The 18,689-nt window shown below is 40.3% G+C and overlaps 1 protein-coding gene across 1 annotated transcript in view; it reads left to right on the plus strand.

Annotated features, from left to right (window-relative positions):
• The window catches only part of WDFY4 (WDFY family member 4), a 140,068-nt gene extending 121,591 nt beyond the window's left edge, over window positions 1-18,477 (plus strand). The window contains exons 54-62 of the mRNA XM_061358826.1: window positions 4,238-4,450; window positions 4,966-5,113; window positions 6,004-6,161; window positions 7,842-8,000; window positions 10,838-11,017; window positions 13,803-13,985; window positions 14,575-14,662; window positions 16,901-17,012; window positions 18,079-18,477. Coding sequence (XP_061214810.1) covers window positions 4,238-4,450; window positions 4,966-5,113; window positions 6,004-6,161; window positions 7,842-8,000; window positions 10,838-11,017; window positions 13,803-13,985; window positions 14,575-14,662; window positions 16,901-17,012; window positions 18,079-18,145 — 1,308 coding nt within the window. The 3' untranslated portion in view covers window positions 18,146-18,477. The remainder of the gene's footprint in view (window positions 1-4,237; window positions 4,451-4,965; window positions 5,114-6,003; window positions 6,162-7,841; window positions 8,001-10,837; window positions 11,018-13,802; window positions 13,986-14,574; window positions 14,663-16,900; window positions 17,013-18,078) is intronic.
• Window positions 18,478-18,689: the final 212 nt, after the last annotated feature.

Here is an 18,689-nt window from a genome sequence, read left to right on the forward strand (position 1 = left end):
TACAACTGTCTTCTCTGTTTTGGTATCTCCAAACAAGCCTTTCCTCAGCTGACCTCTCCAAATGCTGTTTTAAATTCTCTGACCTGAATAAAATGGATATGATCTAAGCCTGTGCTTGCCACATTTTTGTGTAGTAATCCTGCTTTCATTTCTTTTTAAGGACAGTTGAGTATATAGTGAGATGTTTAATTTTTTGGCTTAATCAGTTAAAAGGTTCCCGTTAGTCTCTACTGTGAATTCATGACCTGAACACTTCATATCTGTGTCACAACAATAATGCTAAAAAATATTTAAAATAATTTCTGTCTTGCTACTTTACCTTTTTTGAAATGGATAACTTGTCTATATATTTATTAAAAATGTGGTTTTCAATCATTTGAAAATGTGATTGAAAGTACACATCTACCACTTTTTTCCCCATAATCCTGCCTCTAATATATGAAAGATTGTGAATTAATGGTATTTCAAGTTGTGTGGTATGGAGAATAACTGCTTACTATTATTAGCAGGTCTTAAGTGTCTCCATGCCTGGTGGCTTGACTGTGGTGTGCTGCCACACAGTTTAGTAATCTAAGCCAAGCCAGCACATTGGATTTACAACATATTCAGTAACTAATTAGTCCCTTTGCAGAAGCTACATTAATCTTTTTGTCCTTTGTCTTAATTTCTATTTGTGTAGCAGTTACCTGTGTATCTCGGATCACAGCCCCATGTTACTGGTCTGACAAGCACATAATGGGAAGACCTGCTGGGGAAAAAAATGTGTGGAAGAGCTTTTCAGCAGAACTAGCCAAGTTGAAATGGGAGTGTGTTGGTAGTAACAAGAAAATTTCTCAATAAATTCTCTCAACTTTCTTTGTTATCAAAAAAAATCAAAATGAAGTTTTCACTGCAATGTTTGTATTAGCTTACAGGTTGAACTGAAATAGTATTTTATAATGTAGCTGTTATAACTAATACAGTGGGGTATAGGTATATAGCCTCATTCTTAATTAAATAAAAGGATGTATTTTTTCCAAATTTGGAATTGGGGAAGGGGAGCAAACTTTAATACATGAGAAAACTTGACAGCTGGGCTTTTTGTTCTCATTTGGAAAGCAAATCCTACTCAGTGTCTGAATTTCTCCCAGAACCTAATTCTCATTTTTACATGTGCCTGCAAGCGCATGATGATACACTTACAATGAGGAAGGAGATCCTTGTGTAAGTGCTGTGTGCACTGCAGGCTTGCTGCTTAACGTACAGTCCTTACTAAAATGAAGAGTTGAGCTTAGGGAGTGTCCAATCTCTTCCCTTGCAGGGAAGCAAATCAGTGCTACCCACTGCAAATAGGTTTTGACCACTGAGGTCATGCAACAGTTCCCTGGTGTTCCCCAGTGACTCTAGCAAAGGCATGGAGGTGTAGGGATCTCTGATTCCTTTCTCTGCTCTCTCTCACGCTCTCCAAGGTGCTCAGTTCTGTTCTTCAGTTTCCCAAATATGGGAAAGACAACACTGTTCTTCCCAACAGAGGTTGCTACAGACAGAAATCATGGATGCCTGAAAGCTGCTGCAACTTTATGCTGTTGTTTTTTTAAAGAAAAACATAGGGGGAAATGCTGTCTCTTACATTGTAGCTTGTTTGGAATGTGAAGTACTGAGCTGTACTCTTTACTGGTTGTGTAATGATGAGCACTCTGAAGGCACTTAGATACAATGAGGAACATCTGCTTTTGCCTTACACTTTGGAGTAAGGGTGCAGTTTGGAAATTAATCTATCCATCATCCCTGCATAGCAGGGTTTGCTCTCATTGTAGAGCAATCTCAGATTGTGTGAACTAGATTTGGGTTGGATGAAATGAAACCAAAGGCTGCACTTCAGTTGTGCACTCCAGATGCTGGTGGCAGTCAGCCTGTTGGAGCAGACTAGATCTAGTTTCAAGTAAAGCTCCCACAGTGCATGTAATGGGGATACTGGGCCCTCTCTACCATCTGTTCTGTTCTACAGACCTGCTTCCACTGAGCTGCACTATTTGATAACATTGGCACAGCTGATAAAGCCGCACAACTTTTCCAAATTAATTCAAATCTCAAATAGGAACTGTTTAGCACATGAAAGATCATGTTTATAGAATCATATTCTTAATGATTTGCCAGACCTGATCACACCTTATGTATGGTCGCTGCAATGTTCTCTTTTCAACCAGGGCTAGTACTACGTGTTACACAGGAGGGTGCAAGAAATGTTGCTGTGGAAAGAAAATTGATTAGCCTGCCTGGGAAGTTCACCGAAATGAAGAGCTAGAGTTCTTGAATTCTGAAACATGATAGTTTCTGTCTCCTCTGAAATCATCTGCCAGATGGGAATGTACTTGTTACTGGTATAACGATCATTTTTAGGAGGCTTCACAGAAAGTTTGGTGTATTAACCAGATCCAGGTTAACACTGTTTTGAGTTTTGGTTATTGCTTTAAAGAATATGAGAGAGAAGAATTGTTCTTGACATACAACTCTGAGTAGCTCCTTGTTTCACATTTCATAAGTTAGGAATCTAACCTACTGAAGAATTTATTTACTTCCTCCTTAGACCACAAGTTCTTCCTCCCTGGCTGGGCTTGTCATAGTGCTCAGTGAAATACTGACGGGCTGCAGAGTTGCAGTTCTGTTGGTTGCTTTGTTTTGCTCTGGCAGTGATGCTAGGCAAAATTTACAGTTCGTAATTCATAGCCTAACTGCTTTTATTAATAAGGGTGAGTTCTGAGTCTGTTCATAAGTGCTTTCCTGTTGTTTGCAGGGGACAGATTGTATGCTGTACTTGTTCTCTGAGCTGCTGTGTGATCATTATAGCTGTGGGCAGGGTCATTTAAACCAGCTGCACTGGGCTAACTGTCTGCTCTGTGAAATGAGCCATTGTTCTGGATCCCATTAGTTTGCTTATTTCTGCTGTGCTTTGGGTGGGATGGTCTGCTTGGGAGACCTTTAACTGAGCATCAGGGAGTATTGCACAGTCAAATGATTCGGAGATAGGAAAGTATTTTTAATAATGCTTAACACTGCTTCTTGAATCATTGGGCAAGACCATTTGGGAATACACAAAATTTTGGTGAAGCAGGTGATGGCAGTAGCGTTTAGTGAATCCTCATGGGTAAGGCTGGCTAACGTGGAGGTGGGAAAAGGTTCAATTCAGACTTGTGTCCACTGCTTCTGAACTTGTTGTCTGGGTCTTCTGAGCACAAGTTTTCTGCTTGATTACATTGAGCTTTCTAGGGAGCCCACATTAGGGTGGATGTATTACCTTACAGTTTACCATTGTTCTTCAGTAGCAGTGGTTTCTTCTACTCTCATTAATCCACACACCTGCCACTATGGGTGGCAAATCTAATCAAAATTAACCATGGCTTATTTTGGGGAAGAAGGTCAGACCCCAAGTTTTTCCAGGATAAGGAAATCTGATGCTGCAACTGTTTGCACTTAAGCCCTGCAAGGGTAGTAAATTTTTTACCAAACCCAGACAATCTTGAAACTTCTGTCATACAGCTGCCTTGCTGCACCCCAGCTCTACTGGTGCAAACCCCTTCCCTGTCTTGACTTCTAACACTCCTTGCAATATCACTACAGGCTCTGCATTCTCTTTGATGGTTCATGGCATGCAGCCTCTCCTGATGTATCCTTCAGACCCAACTTAAAGCCCCTCTTCTAGTCATCTCACTTCGCAATCTATGTATATATGTATCTTCTCAAATAAAGTCCCTGCTATTCAGTGTGTGTCTTAACTAAGACTGACTTATTTCTACAAAAAGAAATTCACCTGTGGTTTGTCTGTAGAGCCAAGTGATGGTACCAAATGCTAACAAATGTTTTGTTCATTTCAACCATCTTGCTTATAGTAGCAGTACTGGGGAAGACATGATAGCACAGGCTTCAATGTATGCTGGAGGTTGGAGGGTGTGCAGAGATCTGTGGAGTGCTTGCACTTTGTTTTGTGGAACCTGTCTATGTTGTCTCTGAGGATACTGCTCCTGCTGTCTGTGAAGTCAAGAATTTTGCACAAGGTCCTTTCTTTTTCTGTGGGGATCCATCTCACATCTCTTCAAGAAGTCACATTCTGTGACGATGTGCTGAGAATGGTAGTATTGGAGGAACAAAAAATGTGAAGATTTCTTGCTGACAATTTAAGTCTCCGGCAAGGATAAGAAAGAGGTAACGCATTTGTAACTGATACACTCTACTGAATTAAATAAATTTCTTTCACTTTTAGGCACTGGAAAGTGACTACGTCAGTGCACACCTTCATCGCTGGATAGATCTGATTTTTGGCCACAAGCAACATGGCTCAGCTGCGGTGGAGGCAGTTAACACCTATCATCCTTACTTCTATGGAGACAAAACAGATCTTAACAACATTAAAGATCCTCTGATTAAGAGCACCATCCTGGGGTTTATTAGCAACTTTGGACAGATACCAAAGCAGGTACCACTTTATCTTAAGAATAAAGAGCATAATTTATTTTGATGTTATAGTATTTCAACTGGAAAGCAAGAATAGAACCTTGTCTGGTTTAAATCTGCTGAAACATGGGCTATAGATGTCTCCAGACTGTGTAACACATCAGTATGCAACCACACATGTGTGATGCCACTTTTCAATCATGCTGTTCCTGTTGTATGTCATACAGCTGTGGCATCAAATCTGGGTTCTCCTTTAGTACAGCCACATGAGTAACCCCTAGTCTGGGAACTGGCACAGTCAAAGAAAAGCAGCTCAAAGTCTCACCTACGCTTTTATCTCTTCTTTCAAATTGCTGGGATTAGCTTCCTGTTTCTGTGGGGAAGGGATGTAATCTGATGAAAATGTAATAAGGTTAAGATTTTATTGTAATGAAGAGGTTCATGTCCTAGAGTCTATGATTAAGGGTTTAAACAGTGTCTCTCCTGCATGATCTGTCAAAGGGAGATTAATTTTTCAACACCATTCATTTGTTCTAGCTCTTCACAAAACCACATCCATCCAGGAATGCCCACGGGAAAAGTTTGTCAGGAAGAGAGTCTGTGCTGTCCCTTCACTCAAGTGGAATTCTTCCTCCTTTTATGAGTAGCCTACAAAACCTGAAGCTCTCACCAGTTACAATAAAAGGTGCTGTGGGAGCTGTGCTCCATTTTATGAGCTAATAATTACAGAATTCTTGGATGGGGTGAATCTGGCTTTTCAAGAGCACAAAAATAGTCACACAGCTTTGTATGAGTGGGTACAATCAAGATCCCTTCTGCCAATCACTATTTATGTGTTGTGAGTGGGCATTGAAAACACTCAAATAGTCAGGAGAAACCTTGAAACTTCTGTTGTAGAGTTCAGTACAGATTTATTTCATTTTTTTTTTACTTTATTTTATTTATTTAAGTAAGACACTTTTCTCTCTTGTACGTTCTGAGTATGTTAAGTTGAAACATAAATCTGTTTACCTTTCATATTCTCTTCTTATATTTAACAGCAAAGTAAATACTGTCTGCATTTCTCAACGTCTTGATCTTCAAATCTCTTCTTTTTCTTAATCTTTTTCTTAGTCTGCTGCTTTTCTTACCATGAGTAAGCCTGAAAAAATTCAGCGTCAATGTTTTCATCCCGTGGTGGTGTTCTTTACTTCACACAGTTTTGTGGGGAAAAGAAGGGCTGTACTACAAAGGCTGTGAGTAACATGCCCAGTATCCTCTGTAGTGCACGGCATAAGGCAGGTCTGCCAATGAAAAGAAGCTTAATGACACTGCTGTTAAACAGTGTAATTATAATGTCCTCCTTTGGAGCACATCACTCCCCCTGCATGGATTTGTGTGGTCCATTGGCAAGGTGTATTTCTACTGTTCTGTCTGGAATCTCAGTTGTAGAGTCTATTTCTGTCTGTGGACCTAGCCACAGCACTGAACCCAGTTGTGGGACTTGCCAGTTTCACCACACAAGCTGTGCAAGGAGGAAAGTTAACTTAATTGCTCTAAACCCAACAGGATTAGATATGTTCTCTCTCTTGACAGACTGCCCCAAGGGAGCTATTGGGCACATTGTTCATACTGAGAAAGGCATTCTGGCTGTTGAAAAAAATAAAGTTTTGATTCCTCCTCTTTGGAACAAAACATTCTGCTGGGGATTTGAGGACTACACCTGCTGCTTTGGCAACTATGGGTCTGAGAAGGTAAATAAGAAAAAATCTATGAAGAAAAATAAATTACTGATATGTTGTGGTCTTTGGCTGGTTAGGCACCCATTTCAGAGGCTACTGGGAGCTGGTTTCAGAGGATGTTGTATAGGACTTCTCACAGTCAGGCTTTTCAAGGTGGATATACCAAGAGAGTACAAAGTCATTCTACACTGCTCAAAAATGTAGGATTTACTCTGTAAACTACCTCTACTTTTCCTTCCAGTGACTGTGTTGTCCATCAAAATGAAGGAGAAAACCCATTCCATAGGTTGTAAAGACAATACAATGTCTCCTGGCCACTGATTAGAAATTTCACTGTGCAGAACTTTCTGCTGAAATTAGAATAGGACCATCTGTCAGTTCCCCTCTGGCTCCCAAGTTTAGCCCAGTGCATTCATTCAAAATAATGCCTTCTATTCTAGAAAGTTAATACTCTTATTTCTTTACTGTTAAAAATCAACAGTCTGTGTCATCACACTGCTTGCTAGGACACTTGGCAGATCCAGTTTCTTCCTCTACCAAAAACACACTGATTTTTAGGCATGTTTGGCACAATGTTATGACACATGAAGTTATTTGATTTAGCTTGGGTACCACAATAGCAGATTACGTTGTTCATCAAGACACTGACTCGGGTATTTGTGGAAGCCACACCATTATGTTTTTAGACATAACCACAGTCAGTAGAAGTGAAAAAGCCTTGAGATGTGTTTTGCTTTCTGCTGCCTAGTAAAAACTATTAAGAGTTTTCTCCACTGATTTCAATTACACTCATTGCTTAGCAATTTGTAGCACTGCTGTAGGTATAAATTATTTGTTTTGGCTTTTCAAATGTCAGGGTGTCATTGAGCCTAGTGACACTGAGCATAGTGAGTGTGACTTCTTACAGTCAGCTGTGAGAGGTAGTTGAGAGTCCAACTTAAGTTCTCTCTGGATTAACCATGCCTCTGCACATGAGCTTACAAGAAATTTTTGTCTTCATTGTAAGCAGGTAAAGGTGTGTTCTGTCTGTGGTATGATTTTGTAGCTGTGCCATCCAGCCCCGCCAGAATCATTAGCACCATAATGTTGTTCCCATTCTGTGGGACAGAGCTAATGAAGAATATGAGCAAAAGGATTTGTGCTATAATCGTGGCAATGTGTGACAGACCTGACTTTGGTTTAGGCTGTTTTGGATGCTACTAATGGAGACGTTGGCACAGAATGGAATTTAATGCTTTAGCTTTTGGCTTTTCAATCCAAGTAAGAGGAAAGTCGCAGAGCCAGGCACTGTTATCAGTGGCCATCACAACCTGAACTTTCATTTTAATCTACACTGAATGTTTGCATTCTGTCACTATATGGTGGCAGAATGAGCTTGCCTTATGTTATGGAGGACATCTGTGGCACACAAGAGAGATTGAGACTCAGGTGCCCTAAGACATAAGACACTGACTTTTGTCCAGCCTTCCTGTTTGGCACCTGGAGGATGGCACAGCTGCATGCAGCCACAGCCTGTGCATGTTCCTATTATGCAGCTGTGCTGTGAGCAAAAAGACTGGCTAAGATGAACTTTTCTTTCATGGATTTGAAGAAATGGAGCCTCAGTTCAGAAAATTAAATCTACCCTTTGGTATTGGTAAATGCATGGTATCACCAGATGATCACTGATCTTAAAACTGCTTTCTCATACAGAACATGACTACATTTGAGTGCATGGCAGACTGGGGAAAGTGCCTTTGTGCTGTGTGTCCTTCAGCAACTACCATAATCACATCTGGAACAAGCTCAGTTGTGTGTATCTGGGAATTTTCCTTGGTCAAGGACAAAGTGAAATATCTGAACCTGAGACAGGTCAGTACTGTGGTTCTTTTGCTATAGAAATGCAATAAAAGCCAAAAGATTTGTTTCTTTCTTTCATATGACTGGCAGAGGAAATACTTTTGGGTGAATCAAGAAGGCAGAAAATAAACCATCAGCAGTATCATTGACAGCCTGATTATTAATCCAAAGCAGGACATAGACATACAAATGGAAGGGATAGTAATAGAGAAAAGCATAAGCAGTAATCTTCATCAACATCAAGATGATACCAATCAGGGGGTCAGTTTGGTTTCGGGAAACTGTTTGAAGAGGTTGTATTTTGTCTCCAGTATAACACCTTCCTCTTTAACAATCTAAAATCAGCTTTGCTGATGTGTTCCACTGTGATTAATCTGGTATTATCCAAAGTCCACAAAGTGGCATGAGATCATTCGATGACAAATACTGTATCTTTCCTTCTTTTGCTAGCAGAGGCTTTTTTTGATGACCGTCTGGCATAGATGTAGATTTGAACTATGGTTCTACATGTCTTCTAGTGAATTACTTGCTACTTTCATGTAATTCACTGTTTTGTGGTGGCTGCTTTTTCTGCTGAACAAAAAAATTGTATCATCTTTCCTGAGAGAGTGAGTTTTGCTTAAGTAAAGCTGATGTGCTATAAAGTGGATGGTATTCACTTATCAGCTGTCTCATGGGATTGGCACATTCTGGTATGGAATGTAGTAAAGTACAAAAACTACATTTCAGCAGAAAAAAAAAAGACATTTCCCCCCACACACACTTTTTTTTTTTTAACAGGGGCTGCTTACACAGTTTTGTGGAATACTAAAGATTGAGCATAATAGCCTCAGTATTGATCCATGCGATTTACCGGTCCCCTCAGTGTTGATGAGGAGAGCAATATGTGCAATTCAGACCCCAGAATTTCTGAGCCAAATGAAACACTAGACTGGGATAAACATCCAGGCAAGATGTGCTGTCTGCCACACAGACCTCTCAGGGACGTGTTGAACATAGCTGTGAAGTGTCTGTGTCCATGTCAGCCAGTTCAGTTGGATGGTCACACTTGGTTTAAGTTTTTGTGGACTAAATATTCCTGCAGTGAACCTGGTCTTTTTCTGTCTTTTGCTATTTGTGAATTACCTCTGGAGATAGGCCTCACAGTTCTTTCTGCAGATATGCTGCAGGACATTTCCCATTAAGGGAAAACCTGAGCAATAATGAGAAAATGGAAGGGAGCTGAAAGCATGCAGCAGTTTTTGCATGAATATGCATTGAGACATTGGTGGATTGAAGCAGGAATTATAATTGGGCTCGGGTCTAACCCTCTGCTCCACACTCAACTTTTATTTAAAGGACTTCACTGTCAGGTAGAATCTTATTGGCTTAAAAAAAAAAAAAAAAAAAAAAAGCAAAAAAAAAAAAAAAAAAAAAGCAAAAAAAAAGGGAGTTTAACTAAATTTGTGCAGGAGCTTAGCTTGACTTAGCAGTTTGGATGCTGTCACAGTGGGTATGTTTTCTTTCATGCTTTGGAGGAAGGGAAATTTGAAGCCCTTGAACCTGACTTGTCCCAGCTCTTTTTGCAAAGGTCTTGTGCAGCTCTTGAGCACAGGCACTGGGTTATGCCCAGTCCTTTGTAAAAAGACTGCTATAAAGCCAGTCCAAAAATCCCATTTTGTGCCAGGGTTTTTAGTCAACAGGTCTTGCAAGTAGAATAAATCACAAGCTGAAATTCATCCCTCACAGTTGCAGTTCGCCTTCAGTAGTGCATAGCCTGCTGCAGCTCACCTTCTGCACCACTGGACTGTTTGAATGTTGCTGTCCTAGTAACCTTGGCAAGTGGCAGCACATGTTAGCCAGCAGGATTTCAGTCTCACAGTCATAGGCCGGAAAAGAGTGGGAGATGTGTTTGCAAAAACCATCTGGGACATGTGGCTCTCCTGCTCCATGCTGAACTGAGATAGACCCTGAAGATACGCTAATTATGTCATGTAGAGAAAGACAGCGGGGAATATGCATTTGCTGTTAAAACTAACATTAAAACTGGCGAGTCTGAGTTTTCACAATAAGGCAGCTAAAAAACTAAGCCATGAAAAGCTTTTTAGGAGAGCTGTGAAGGACTTTTCCTCTGTTGCCCTACAGGCTTTACCATCATTGGTGGTTATGCAGCTGAAATGTATACTGCTGTCACTTAAGAAGGCTGTATTAATCGTCATCAGTATACTTCAATCCATGACCTCTGTCTCTGCTATTAAATTGCTTTAAGTCTAGTCTGACATTATGAAACTCTTTTAATAAGGCTAAACTGGGCATTTCTTATGTCTCTGGAACCTATAAAACAACAAACAAAAAGAGAATGTTGTGTAATGATGGGAGGGAAAGGAATCCCTATCTGGCTTTAAAGCAAAATTTCTCCCCAAATGCTCTTTTTTTTTTCTTAACTAAACTTGGAAAAATATGAGGGCAAAGATAAAAGACTGAGAAGGTCACTGAAATACATCCTGATAAGTTTTATTTCAAAATGTTTATTAAGTATTGAGAAATAGTAATTTCCAAGCATAAATTTTACTTAAAACTGTATGGACTTAAGTGAAAAATGGTGTCTTATTACTGAGGACAAAGCACCTTTGTAGTCTCAAACATACACCAAGGGCCCTGAGTTACTGTGCAAGTCATATAACCTCTTGGAACCTCAACTTTTTTCAACCACAAGTTAAGGGCTTTGGTATTTCCACTCATACTCTTTCCAATTCTCCAAAGAATGACCAAGTTGCTTGCTCTTACTAAGCAAATGACAGTAGGGCTGTGGTTCCCTAGCAAATCAGCCAGCCTCTACTGTGGCTTATTGGTTGCTTTTTCCCCACCAGGCTTTGTACGGGCACACTCAGGCAGTGACCTGCCTTGCTGCATCTGTGACCTACAGCATCTTTGTGAGTGGATCTGATGACAGAACTTGCATCATCTGGGACCTGAACCAGCTGATGTACATAAACCAGCTTCCTGCCCACAGGGCAAGCCTGTGTTCTGTTGCCATCAACAATTCAACAGTAAGATCTTCATTTATCATCTTTCTTCTGATGCATGCATGAACATTTCATGATAATTTAATGGGTGCTCTTCCCAACATAAAAACATCCTGAGAGTCTGATACATTGATTTTTTTTATTTCTAAAGAGATTGCTAATAGTGTTCTTAATGATGAGATGCGAGCACTAAAAGCAACATCTTAGACTGAGTAGCTAAGTAGAAGCATCTTTGGATGAGTAGATAGCAGGATTAAACAACTTTTAGTTTACAGAGCATGAAGTATTACCCTAGCAGCTCCTGGATTTGGCTCACCCATAACCTTATTGCCTCCATTATTTCACTAATTTCTCCTGACATTCATGCAGCAGAGCCACGTCAGCTGAGACATGTTAAACCTCAGTCTGACGCCTCAGCTAACAACTACCTTTCACCTGTGTGGTGACAGTGTTGACTTTTTGCTTTCTCATCTACTCCCAGGTTCAGGGGGAGCACTTGATAGCAGTGGGTATAAGTAAGTCTGTTGTGGTCTGTGTCTTGTCAGAGTAGCATTCATGTGGATAGGAAATTTTTCTGTACTGCATTTTGCTGTAACCACTCTGAATGATCTTTTTTCCAAACACCTACCTCCCAAAAATGTTGCTTGCACATTTGTATTTTCTCTCTGTTAATACACTAGTGCAGGGTTCCAGCTTCTCAGACAAGTCAAGGTTGGATCCAGTAGTGGAGCTTTTATCAAGAGAGGCAAAACTGAGTTCATAGCAACTAGAAACCAGGCAGACATTTTCAATTTAGTCTGTGCCAAAACAGCCATCTCCTATTTGAGTTTATTAATCATGCAGTCTGATGGTTAATAATTGGAGTGGGGGGAGAATTACGTAGTCTGTCCAGTGCCAGCTCAGCTCCCAGCCCCAGGTCCTGGTTAGTGTAAAATGTCCAGTGCAGCAGGCCAGTTCAGAATACCTCAGTGATGCCTTATGAAGTCAGCTGCAGCAGTGCCAAGATTTCAAAACTGAGGAGGTGGCTGGTACAGAGCAGGGACTTGAGACCCAAAAAGAGTGGAGTCCTCTCCTTTCTAGGTACCAGCCCACCCTTGGCATTAGCTTTTTCAGTTGTAGCTCCTCTTCTGGAGCTGTCTGAAACAGAGATTGTCTGTGCCAGGAAGTCTGGTAATTGATCCAAGCATACTTCTCCAGCTTGTGGGGTGTAAATGGTTAAAGTGATTGGACACTAGTCTGCAGAAAGGTTCATTTAAAAGAGGAAAAGCCTTAGGAAAATATGACTCAAGGAGAAAAGATGAAGGGGTCCATATGTTGTGGATGAAGAAATTCTTTTTGACATAAGCAGAACAGAATGCTAAATTCTGAAATGTGTTTTTGTTTAAATTTTAATTTTTAAAATGTTTCCATTGTGCTAAATTAAATATTTTGATTGACATGAAATTACATGTTCAGCCACAAGGTTTTTTCCTAGAAAATTCAGAGCAATTTGAAGCAAAGCTTTGAAGAAAGCAAATCTCTGAACCACATACATTTCTGTGATATAAAAACCCTAAATCTTGTATGTGATTGTTGATTTTTATATTGGAGCATCTAGAAGCTGCATTTATAGATCCAAATCTCATGGTGTTTGTATCACATAGATACAAAATAACAGCACTGTCCCAAAAACTTTATAAGCTAAGGAGGATTGTAAAAGGTTGCTGTAAATTTCAAATTCCTGGTCTAGACCTGAAAAACACTGCAGATCATTACCAAATGCCTGGACATTATATGCTCACATGCAGATAAGGTAGCTGAAATTTAATCTCTTTAACTATTGGCAACTCTTTTTCAAATGTGCTATTCCTGTTTTATCTTCAGAATTCTGCCCTGCAGTATGAAGAGCCCAAATCAGACAGGGGTGAAGTATGGTGTTAGTTGATCTTATCCAGATGCATGCTGCTAATTTAAGGGCACAGTGGCCTTTGCCAGAATCAGATGACTTTGCTGATGGTGTTCTATTTAGCTGGCTCTTAGCATGCATCAAGGATGGAAAGGTTAGGTGGAATTTCAGTTAGTAACTTGATCAAAATGCACTTTTGAAAAAAAACATTTAAAATTGCATCATTATCTCATGTTTCTTGCCCCTAAGGGATTACCTTTGTATTTGCTCCTTACACATGCCCCTGATGTGTAAGACTGCAACCTGTATGGAAGGGAGAAGAGAGGACATATTCAGTTGCAAAGGATGTTTTCTGCATCGGAAATGCAGATCACTGAATGCTGAGCTGGTCATTGGTCAAATGCAAAACACAGTTTAAAAATGCGATGACATTAAGCTCCCTGTGAGGGGCAGAGGAGGATTGTGAAATCACCAAAGGCTTCTCAGTGAAGCAGGTGAACACCATGTCCTTGCTTAAGAGAATGCCTGTTCGTAAAATTTAAGAGCACTTGTCCTGGCCCATTGCCTGAGCACAGTCCCTGTCAGTACACCAGTCTGACAGCCTCCCTTTTTACTAAAAGCCTGATTTTCTCGAAAATAGAAAGGGAAGGTTTAAATAAATGTTTTCATTTAAAAATGTAAGAAACCCTCTGCATTATTTTGCTAAATCTGAGAAAGTTGTTTTGGATTTCTACAATACAAAAATGTCAACATTTTTCATGAGAAAAAAGTAACATTTTTATTTCTCTGGTTTACATCATCTGCCCAGAAGCAAAACAAAGGTCAGAATAACTCAGACCAACACTGTAATTTATAACCAGCTTTTAAGAGTTGTGAGGAGGATGAGTGTAGGATTTTGAGACATTGCCTCTTGCTTTGTTATAGGGTGATATTCTCTCTTGTGCTGGATCTTACCTATACTTGTGGACAGTAAATGGCCAGCTTCTCACAAGCATTAACACCACATGCAGCCCCAAATGCCATATTGTTTGCTGCTGCTTTGCTGAAGTGATGGATTGGGACATACATAGCGTCATCATCACAGGAAGCACGGACGGAGTAGTGAGGGTAAGTAGATGGGAGAGAGGAAAGGGAATCCTGATTCACTGTAGAACAGAGGCAGGATTTTGCACCCTAAATGGAAATACAGAGCTACTAAAAGCCCATGTCACTTTCTTAACAGAGCAGCATAGGGCAGAAGCTGAGAATTAAAGTGAAATGTTTGCTTCCTATCAGCTTTTATCCTCTCAAACTGAGGAGTCTTTGCCATTCAGGAAAGAGTTTTGAAAATGTGCTTTTCATTCTGGTGTGGGTTTGAAAGAAAGAATTATATCATCCATTGGAAACGTGTTTGAGCCTGGTTTCTGAGACTTGATTCACAGCTCAGCTTATTAAATCATACTTTCTCAGGAGCAGGATTCACTGTTGGTTCTGCCTCCAGTCTGGTGGGAGAGCTTCCTGGGTTACACACACCAGGTCCCTGCATACATTTCTCCGGTGCGACACCCTGCAACACAGTGGTAGAGGGATTTATGACTGAGAAATCCAATTCTGATGTTAGAAGTCCATTTTCAATCCCTTGCTGGGAATCCACTTCTCTCTCTTGTTGCACTGTTATAATCCATGCTTTTCCACTTCTACCTCCTTGCTGGCACAGCTGTGGAAAACTGAATACACCAGTAATCCGCACCAAGCTGCTGGACTGGGACTGCAGAAAAGCACAATGGAAGAGCCTGACAACACAGGTATGAACACAGGGTGGGCTGTAAACTGCAGTGTCACTATGTGCTGCAGACCTTGTTTGACTGGGAGGAAGAAGAGGTGGTGTGAGCACAGTAATGTGAAGGGGAGATGGTGCAGGTTACTGGTGCAATGTTGCTGGAACCACAGTGGAAGCAGTGGGTAGCTACTGCCCTACCTTAGAGACTGAACACCCCTGAGCCATCTAGTTTTATAGGCACATCTTGCCTGCATGAAGTTAAAAGCTTCTTTGTAGGCTCTGTCATGGGTTCTGTTGAGCTTAACAGACCACTTTTCTGCATAAACCCATGAAACTAATCAATTATTCTGGCTCCAGAAAGCCCATTCCCTTGGCACCTCTGCTGAAGGCCTGTACTCAAGTGTCCTGGAATAATGTTAGAGAGGACAGTGACAGATCCTGCCCTGGGATGAAACATGAAATTTTGTTGTCTTTGCCACCTTAAATGAGGTCAGAGGCCCTTCAAACTGGTTGGAGGCCAGCAGCAGCTGAGCCTGGTTTCTGTTAGCATGGAGCTGTTTATTCAAGGCTGTGCCAAGGTAAAGCTGATACACTGGAGTTCTCACAGAGCTGAGGTTAATAAGATGATGGGGCTGCGGTGCTGACTGGTATTAAAAATAACTTGAGCTCACTTCTCTGTTCTAACAAACAGAGGAGCTGAAACCTACCAAGGAACTTTAAAGGCACATCCTAAATAGCACAGCTTGCTTCTCTTTACAGCACATTTTAGAAGAGAAAGGACTATGGTGTTATCATGTATAATTTACACCACTTATTTGCTATGATCCTCATTACAGACAATCTCTATTACTTCAATTTTAGGCACACAATTTGCATAAATATAGTGATATAGATGTAGCATCTGCATAAAAAGGTATTATACGGTAATTGGGCATTACCACTGAGATCTTCACAAGTGCACTGTGCATGGAACTTGGAATCTACATTACTTAGATTGCTATATGAAAACATTTATACATACAGAGGCATATTCGAAATGCCAGACCAGGTGCCCATCCTACATTTTGTCATGTCTCAGAGTAGCTAGAACCACATGCTTCTACAGAAGGTGCAAGAGCACCAGAGATGCCAGATGTGATGTTAGTCTGGCTGCAATAGCTACATATTTGGTTTCATTGTGGTCTTTAATCAGAGATTGCTGTAAGTCAAAGCTAAAGACTTAACATTTCTTCCAAAATCCTTGTCATATTCTGTAGGCATTTTGCAGATTCTTTTTACATGTAGGAAGGTCCCATTTGTTTTAAGAATTTCCTAAACTGTTGTCCGTAACTTCCTGTGGCAGACGTTTCCATGCCCTATGTACTCAGGTACAACTGTTTACACATGTCTTTGAACAAACTGAGATCTGGGCTGTTTGAAAAATTTATACCTTAAACAGTTTTCTAAATGAGGACTTAAAAACTGCCCATGGGAGCACCTCAGAATACTCCTGTTTGTGCCTTTTCAGAGAGGACCATAGAAGACATGCACTGAGTGCAGGAATCTGGTGATGTGTAGACACACACATCTGTTCATACATGAGCGATGTGTGTTCTCAGATGCATACAGCAACAGCATTCTTTATTAGAGTGGAGAGGTGTAGTCAAAGCAGTGACATGTTCTCTTTAACTATTCAGATGACTTCAGGATTATTTTAAATGGCCAAATATTCCCAGATTTCATTATATGCATTAAAGAAAACCAAATTAATACAGACCACAATCATTAAAAAGACTAAAGTAACTATGATTATGTTGAGGGGGTGTGCGTATGTATGTGTGTGTATGTGAAATGTTCTCAGCATTTAATTATTGGTTCTGTTATGAGCAGATTTAGATAAGTTGATAATACCAGTGCTTTATGTAATTTCTTTTTACTAGGCAATTATGGGCTGTATTATATCCTGGCAGCAAGGTATTGTGGGGCATCTTATTAAGCATAGAGCCAGTGAAAACTGATGAACAATTTTGCTGAACTAGGCATGCAATTTAGAAAGCAATAATACACAAATCCAATTTAGTACACAATTGATACAGCCACACGTCAGCACATGTAACTATCATAGCCACAAATTAAATTGGGATGGGCCTATTTTGCAACAGCACAGGCTGAGATTAAATATATTTGTTTTCAACTTAACAACTTGCTGACCGTAAATAATAACAATCCCATCCGTGCTGCCCCCAGATACTTTCTAAATATTTATTTTTAAACCACACAACAGGTAACAATTGTGGAAAACATTTTGTGCTCTGTCGGGAACTGAATCCCAGCCTTGCCTTGACTGGAAAGCCGAGTAAGACCAGCCCAGCAGTGACCGCGCTGGCTGTATCCAGGTACTGTGCTTCCCTTTGCATTCCAGCCGGGGTCCAGCAGAGGGCACGGTGCTGGCCTTAAGGTCTCCACCGCTCTGCCTTAGATCCTCAGGGGTTTTGATTTTATTCTGAAGTTTCTAATACGGATGGGGTTTTGTGTTTGGGGGTTTGTTGTTGTAGGGTTATTTGTTGTTGTTTGTTTTGTTGTTGGTTTTTTTTTTAATCTCAGTCAAATCACTTTTAGCCAAACACAGTCATTCCGGGAGCTGGTCAGGTAGGAGACAACCTGAGAGAAATAGCAGATTTCAGCCAGGATAGCTGTAAAGATCTGTAGCTGCTACACTGTCTCTGCTCCATAGAAAAAAACACTATCCTAGGAGTTGCTAATTCCTTAAAATGTAAATGGGAAGTTTTTGGCCAAAGGACAGCTTTGTTGTTAAACAGTTTGCACAGCCAGCAGTATTTTAGTTTACTCAACCCCCCTCCTGCAGTTTCATCTAGCTGTAATATTTGTTATCTCCTACTCCAAGATGTTATGATATACTGTAGAACAGTTGCTGTCTTTCTCTCCACAACTGTTGGCATTTTGATAGTTGCCAAAATTATTCCTGTATTCTTCATTCTCAGCTTTACAGCACTTAGCAAGTGCGATGTTTATATGTATTGAAAGTGGGAAACTTGGAGGTGGGTTATTTTCATTACTGTTTGTGGCATTGCATGCAGTAGAGATTTCAGGGGGTGATGCTATGACATTATTGACTAATGAGTCTAAATTCTGAATCTGGCCAGCAGATTATGTAACATTCATAGAGTCTTAGAGAGGGGTAAGAGCTTCTGATCTGGCTAGATTGTCTGCAACTAACCCACTGAACTCCAGGAAATTTTGGATGCACGTCTAAATTCAAACTTGGAAATACTTTGTCTACTTGCAGTCTTTTTCTACTCTGTATCATTGCTCTTCAAATTTAATGTTAAACATAACCTACTCCCCTGAATATTGCATCCTCCTAATTGCTACACATGCAGGAAAAAGCCTTGATCCCATTTATATATTGTTCTTAAATCTTTTTCTACTTTCTTTCTCAAGAAATTCCTCCAAGCTTCTAGTTGGTGATGACTGGGGAAGAGTCTGCTGCTGGTCTGTGGATGGGTAGGAAGAAATAGCCAAGAACTCTTGATTTTTCAGCCTCCTGGATGGAGAGAAAATTACCCTTCAGAGCATGAAAGAATTAGAGAAACTGAAGCCCTGTGGCTGGGGTCTGAATCGCAAAGGAGTTGTTGGACTGACCTTGCAGCGAAGTCTGATTGGAATTTTGGAGAATGGATTCCAAGATTGTGCGAGATACTGACAGACACATGGACAATGAGATAATGCAGTATTTGTCCTAAGAAAGTTTTTGTGTTTTAAATGTTATTTTAGATACAAAATGGCATAATACATCGCATTTCATAAATAATAGCTAGCAAATAAAACCGCTTTGATTATGCCAAAGAGCAATGTAGCTTTTAATAAAATTAACATTATAATTTTAATACAATGAGATCAGAAAATACTGGGGCTTCAAACAGATGTAAAATGAGTTTGTTGCAGTATCTTTGTCCTTCTTAACATACAGGCGCGTTACTATCTCCGTTACAATATTCCTTCTTCCCTGCATGTAATTGTATACATGCCTCCTGGAAAGCTATTTTGTTGCG

This window comes from Neopsephotus bourkii, unplaced genomic scaffold, assembly GCF_033783945.1.
Source record: "Neopsephotus bourkii isolate Nb327-2 ecotype Australia unplaced genomic scaffold, CSIRO-AGI_Nbou_v1 NB_951, whole genome shotgun sequence".
Taxonomy (NCBI): Eukaryota; Metazoa; Chordata; class Aves; order Psittaciformes; family Psittacidae; genus Neopsephotus; species Neopsephotus bourkii.